This window comes from Adiantum capillus-veneris, chromosome 29 (assembly GCF_014529385.1).
Source record: "Adiantum capillus-veneris isolate H3 chromosome 29, ASM1452938v2, whole genome shotgun sequence".
Taxonomy (NCBI): Eukaryota; Viridiplantae; Streptophyta; class Polypodiopsida; order Polypodiales; family Pteridaceae; genus Adiantum; species Adiantum capillus-veneris.
This window is the reverse complement of record NC_140959.1, coordinates 97,110,887-97,117,168: the sequence shown is the minus strand read 5'-3', so window position 1 is coordinate 97,117,168 and position 6,282 is coordinate 97,110,887. Positions and strand designations below refer to the sequence as shown.

Genomic DNA, 6,282 nt, shown 5'->3' with positions numbered 1-6,282 from the left:
GCTTGGGAAAAATGCCATGCTACTAAAATTCTAAGGTTTAAAAAAGCCTTCCAATTTGAAATTTGGGATGATATCATTGCTTGAGTCTAACCATAGTCCATATTAAGTAGAGAATCCTCCAAGTTTGGCGAAGTAGATAGATAAGATAACTCCCACTCTAATAGGATTTTTAAAGCATAAGTAGTTTGAAAATAAAAGGAAGCTTTAAATGATTAAAATAATGGATCTTAATTAGAAATTAGTAACCATGTTGGGAATTGAATGGAGAGAGAGAGAGAGAGAGAGAGAGAGAGAGAGAGAGAGAGAGAGAGAGAGAGAGAGAGAGAGAGAGAGAGGCCAAGGAGCAATACTCAATGAAAATGACTAGTACAACCATGAAATGTACATAAGGGGTGGTTTATATAGCCCCAATGCTATGCATGTGACATCATTGACTATGCCAATGTGTATTGACCTAATGAAATGTGTCAAGCGGAGAGAGCTAGGGTAGAGAGGTATCCCATAGAGCTAACAAGTTGGTGAGTAACTTGGATAGGCAAAGTGAGTACATACACTAAACCAAAAGTGGATTGAATTAGATCCCCATTAAACCATGGTTGGGATCAAGGAGTGGCTTGGGAAAGGATGAGAGTAGTTGATGCTTTGGTCTAGGCGGGGGTATGCTACTAAGCAAGTCTGACCTTTGTTGAAGTCCCTTTAGGGGTGTCAAAATTGAGAGCACATGTAGGAGGACTAAGCATATGTAGCAAGAGAAGTGTGTCGTGATCTATGTGCTCTTTGTGAATGTGGGTGTAGTGAAGAGTGCACCAAGTCTCACTCTTAGTGACCCACATTGTGATCATAAAGAAAGTACAACTGGTAAATTACAACACAATGTGCTGCAACGATGACATGATATAATAGGACTCAAAACTCATATGAGCTCCACAATTCACAATATATCAACTACAAGAACCTGGCTAGCAACACTCTGAGCTTCAGAACATGGACTAACAAGATACAATGCGGGTGTAGAGGCTCAAACCACGCAAGAAGTGTGCATGTGTGACTTTGATTTTGGACTCTAGGTGAAGACTTATGAGGATGGAATGTAGATTGATGGACACATGATAGATCTTGATAGACCATGAGTTGGAGAAGATATACAAAAGCAAAATATATAAGGAAGGAATAAGCTGAGGAGACTACCATGATGGAGGATCATCCTAGAAGTGGTAGTGTGTGTATCATACAATTGTTTCCTACCAAAATGGTCATTGAATTGTGTTCATCCAGTCTAGGCTAGCTCACCTAGGAGTGGTAGCGTGTGTACCATGCAATTGTCTCCTACCAAAATGCTTGCTGATTTGTGATTGTCCAAGACCATCCAAGTCTAGGCTAGCCGCATTATGCAATGGTAAAGTGTCTGGAAGCTATTTTCATGTGACTCATTGAGTGCATGAAAATTTTGTGGGCTATGAATAGAGCATCCCTCTTTTTTATTGAGCCCAATTGTGCCACATCGACGTACACCCTTACATGTAAGGTGCCCAATGTACAATCTACCTTAATCCATTCATCTTCAACACCTTATGAGTAATGTATAGGCTATGGATTCCCCTCTAAAATCTTGATCCTTGGTTTAAATATCAATGTCATGGTTCACACACACCCCCGCCCTCACTCACTCACACCATACATGTATTGGATAGTCTCAACAATGCTTGACCTCCCCATCTTGAGGACACCATTCTATGTCGTGCTTAGCTTTACATTCTTAATGCACGTTACACCTTGTCGTTCACATGCACGACTTGTTTTTCAGATGGCATAGGTTGAGTTCAAATGAGCTAGAGACAAAGTAGTTGTTCAAGTAGTTGATGGAAAACATAAAATTTTAGACCCACCTTGAGAGACCCCTCCCCCCCTTCCCCTTTCTTCATGAGAGAGAAGGACTAATGCAAAAGACAGGCATGCCGGTTGGTCCTCCTTGCCAACTTTGCCCCTAGCAATATAAAGCTCATTTTTTGATACACTTGTTGAAAGTTACAATCCAGGCCGTCCCACTGCCTCTTGCAAAATATAAAAGTAGAGGTAGCATTGACTACCATAGAGGAAGTTGGTGGCACCTCATATGAAGCCTTCTCAAGCAAGTCTCTAGAAACTAATTTATTGCGCTTTTTTCAAATCCTTCTCAATGTGATTGGAAAGAGAAAATGCCACATTTGAGAAGGTCATATCTACATCACTTTCATATCCATAACTATATTATGTAAAATTTGAGATAGAGCTAACTCATTCAAATTCGACAAGGTACTTTCTCCATCTGAATAGGTTTTGGATGAAGAGGCTCTCAAGCCCAAGGGCCACCTAAAATCTTTAGGTCGAAGGATTTGCTAGTTTTCTTCGAGTGAAACTTGGAATCTAACCAGGAATTTGCCGATGAAAAGTACACTAAGAGGGCTCCCCCTTAGGCCCTCTATAGACGTGTGTGGAGGTTCCTCTAACCCTCGGACGAAAGCCCTATGCGTTCAACATTTCTCTCCTGAGCTTGAGAAAGAAACTGCTGAAAAGTATGCAGCAACTTCTCAAAAGCAAAGTAGATAAAGTAGATAGTTCTTAACAAATGCTGGGAGATCAACTTTATCTCCAGCCCTTTAGCCCTCTGGTGTATGGGTTAGCACTCTAAAGGTTGATGGATTAAATATTTTCGCCAAATTTGAATTTTAAATGAGAGAGAGAAATGGCGGCAAAAAGAGAGAGAGAGAGAGAGAGAGAGAGAGACCTGCTGTCGTGCTGGAGCTTTCTAGGCTATGGAGCGGTATCAAAAGCTGGAGAAGGTCGGAGAGGGCACCTATGGCAAAGTGTACAAGGCACGCGATGCACGATCGGGCCGCCTGGTTGCTCTCAAGACCACTCGCCTCGACCAAGACGAAGAAGGCGTCCCCCCCACCACTCTCCGCGAGGTTTCCCTGCTTCAGATGCTCTCCCACAGCATCTACGTCGTCAGGTTATTCTCTCTCCGCCTCCTTTTGCTTCTTTCAACCTACAGTTGTGTCCGTTTAGGACGAGGGATGCATCCGCTGTGCATCTGCTTTTCTTCTCTGTATGCCATGGAAGCTTCATAAGTGCTTCTTGTTTTCCTTCCAAGTAACACAAGTCTCAGTCTCTCGGAGGTCCTCCTGTTCATGACACCTTTTGAATCAGTGTTTTGAGAAGATGTAGGATATGATTGTTGAAACTATTCTGTGCAAGCAGACTACTAGGAAAAATCTAGCGGAGGAACTTGCAGCACGTTTCTGCCGGCAAAGTATCCAAAGCTTTGGGTGGTATGCTTTTGTCCAGCTTCTGACAACTTTAGAGAATTGACCACGAACAACACAATACTCTCATCTGGAGAATGCTGTTCAGATTATAATCATGGAACACCTGCAATCATTGACAATGTATCTTGAGTCTGTTGCTGTATGTGGTAAAATTGTTGTGGAAAACAGCTTACCAAACTTTATCTGCTTATTGCTCTCATTTTTCAGTAGGGCACTGTATTCTGAAAACGCAGTTTGTATATTTCTATGAGGCAGATTGAGGGGATTAAGTGTTGATGACAGAATTATGGCATGATCTGAACTGCTTGAACATGCAGGCTTCTGTGCGTGGAGCATATAGTGAAGAACAATAAGCCAATTTTGTACCTTGTCTTCGAATACCTAGACTCAGATCTTAAGAAATTTATCGACAAACATAGTAACACTGCCATACCATTGACAGACATTAAGGTGTGCAAGCACTAGGTTTTCTCCAACTCTTGTGCTCAATTTCATGAATTCAGCTTCCAACATACCTTACCTAATCTGTAATGCAGCGTATCATGTACCAACTGTGCAAGGGAGTCGCATATTGTCATAGTCATGGAGTAATGCACAGGTAAATCTTGTGAGTGAGTTGAACTTTTATTGGGGGCAGGCTTAAGTCCCTATCTCTCTTTTGTGACTGGTACACAGAGACTTGAAACCTCAAAACTTGCTTCTGGATAAGAAGGGGCTGTTGAAAATTGGTGATCTAGGGCTTAGCAGATCTTTTTCAATACCTTTAAAAAGCTACACACATGAGGTAAGTCTTGTATTCCTTATAAGAAATTTTGGAACCTTGGAAAGATGCCTCTTGACATCGTCCAAGGAAATACAGGTTGTTACCTTGTGGTATCGAGCACCCGAGGTGCTGCTAGGAGCTACACATTACTCAACTCCAGTGGATATCTGGTCCATTGGATGCATTCTTGGTAAAATTGAGTTTTCACTTTCATCATAAGAGTTGAAGCATGTTTTAGCATGGCTAATTCCTCCAACATATTGCAGCTGAACTTGCTCAAAGGAAGCCACTTTTCCCTGGGAACTCTGAACTTCAGCAACTTTTGTACATATTTCGGTACTCCTGCACAGAGCTGAAACTTTTGGCAATGTTGTCATTGCTTTCAGAATGCTTGCATTGTCAAGTTTGCTCAAGCTGGCGTTTACTAGAGTTTGCCTTGGTTGCTAGCCTGTATTTTCTGAGAATGCTGTTATATATTTGCTTTGCTCAAGGTTGCTGGGGACTCCCGATGAAATTGTTTGGCCTGGAGTAAGCAAGCTGAGAGATTGGCATGTATATCCTCAATGGAAGCAACAAAAACTGTCCACAATTGTTCCGAACCTTGGAACGGATGGAGTGGATCTTCTTGCAGTAAGTTTCTTTCTAACTGCAATCAGCTAGTGCTAGGTGGAGCATATGCCAACCTTTCTGGATGATGTGGTTAATACTTGCTGGCTGATACAAGGTGAAGGCAGCTAATCCTTTTTGTGTCCTGTACGGGGATTCATACTTACAGAAAATGCTCCAATATGATCCATCAAAGAGAATCACTGCAAAAGAAGCCCTTCAGCATTCGTTTTTTGATGACGTGGATAAGTCACAGTTTTGAAGGTCTAACAGGACATCTTAAGCTACTTGCTGGCTAGTGCTATTTTACAACCATAGCTTGGTTTCCACTGGAAAATATCTCAGGAAGGGAGCCACTTTACAGAAGTAAAGCAAGACATGAAGAACCCATGGGTGGTTCTTGTTTATATATACATAAGGTCTAGTCTCACATCACATTCAGGGCACTTTGTACATCAAACCTTAGGCCGTGGAAGCGGGGATTCTTTCTCGTACAGTTGATCTTGTTTGACTTTGTTGTAGACTTGGCTACCAGGAAAGCTACCAATAGTGTTAAAGTTGAACCCTGATACTTTTGCCTCAGCAATGCCTATAATGTTGTGTAGATCACCTGGGCTAAAAACTTGTTTGCATCTTTACTCTTTCAACTTGTGATCACCCACGTGATGAAATGACTCAGAGTTTGATCACTATTATAAATGTTGGGTGTTGTGATGTGTGTGCTGGAAAATGCTCGCATTGTTGTCGGCTTCTTATCTCTGAAATGGGGTGAAAGATCTTTGTTTAGGGGTCCACTACTGGGACTATGGGAGAGTGAGTTCCTCCAGTAATGAAATGTTTCAGAGCGCTTCCCATAGTTGCTAACTTGCTTACAAGTACAGGGATATTTCCCCCCATATACTTTTTTAAGAGTTGATTGTGTAGCTAACTGTAGGTATCATGGGTGTGCTATTTTGGAAACATGTAACACAACACCTTTGTTGATTTTTTACAAGCTGCTTGCTGTAACAATGTCTCAGAACCATTGATTGTGTTGTACTTCATTGGAATGGTGTGATAGATTTAGGTGGCATCTGTAATGGAAAAAAAAAGAAGCAAACCTAATGATCTTTCACAATTATTTAACACTACCTTGTCAACCTTCAAAACTAGTTGCTCTCTACCACCTAACATGATGTGAGGAGAGCTCCATTGCAAAGGTAAAAAGAGCACTTGATTTCACAAAATTACTAGACATTTAAAACATTGTTTCTTAAATGTTGTTAAAACTCATGGACCTCATTCCTCTTCATCCACCCTCTTGAGCACCTTAAAGGGCACTTTTATGCATCCAAAACAATGTGTTGATATAGAATAGACAAGAATTGATGGATATTTTATGGATTTGAAGTTATGGCCTACATATGGAAATCATGCTATGTAGATTTATGGACGAATTTAACATTTGATCTTTATTTTGGTAGTGTATATGCAATAGAAAAGCTAGTTTGATTGTGTATACAAAATCATCACTATATATTGCATCTTTCTTGAGTTTTGGGGCACTTAATACCCCCAACAACTATCAATACAAAGTCGAATAAAAATTCTATTTTACAAAAATCGGTC

General features: G+C 40.9%; 1 protein-coding gene across 1 annotated transcript; it reads left to right on the top strand.

The window, feature by feature from the left end:
• The first annotated feature begins 2,728 nt into the window (after positions 1 to 2,728).
• Positions 2,729 to 5,390, top strand: LOC147419634 (cyclin-dependent kinase B1-1-like). The gene is made up of 8 exons (XM_086505243.1): positions 2,729 to 2,989; positions 3,623 to 3,755; positions 3,842 to 3,903; positions 3,981 to 4,089; positions 4,165 to 4,258; positions 4,335 to 4,404; positions 4,560 to 4,698; positions 4,844 to 5,390. The coding sequence occupies exons 1-8, from the start codon at positions 2,793 to 2,795 to the stop codon at positions 4,934 to 4,936; spliced, it is 897 nt and encodes a 298-aa protein (XP_086361369.1). The 5' UTR covers positions 2,729 to 2,792; the 3' UTR covers positions 4,937 to 5,390.
• Positions 5,391 to 6,282: the final 892 nt, after the last annotated feature.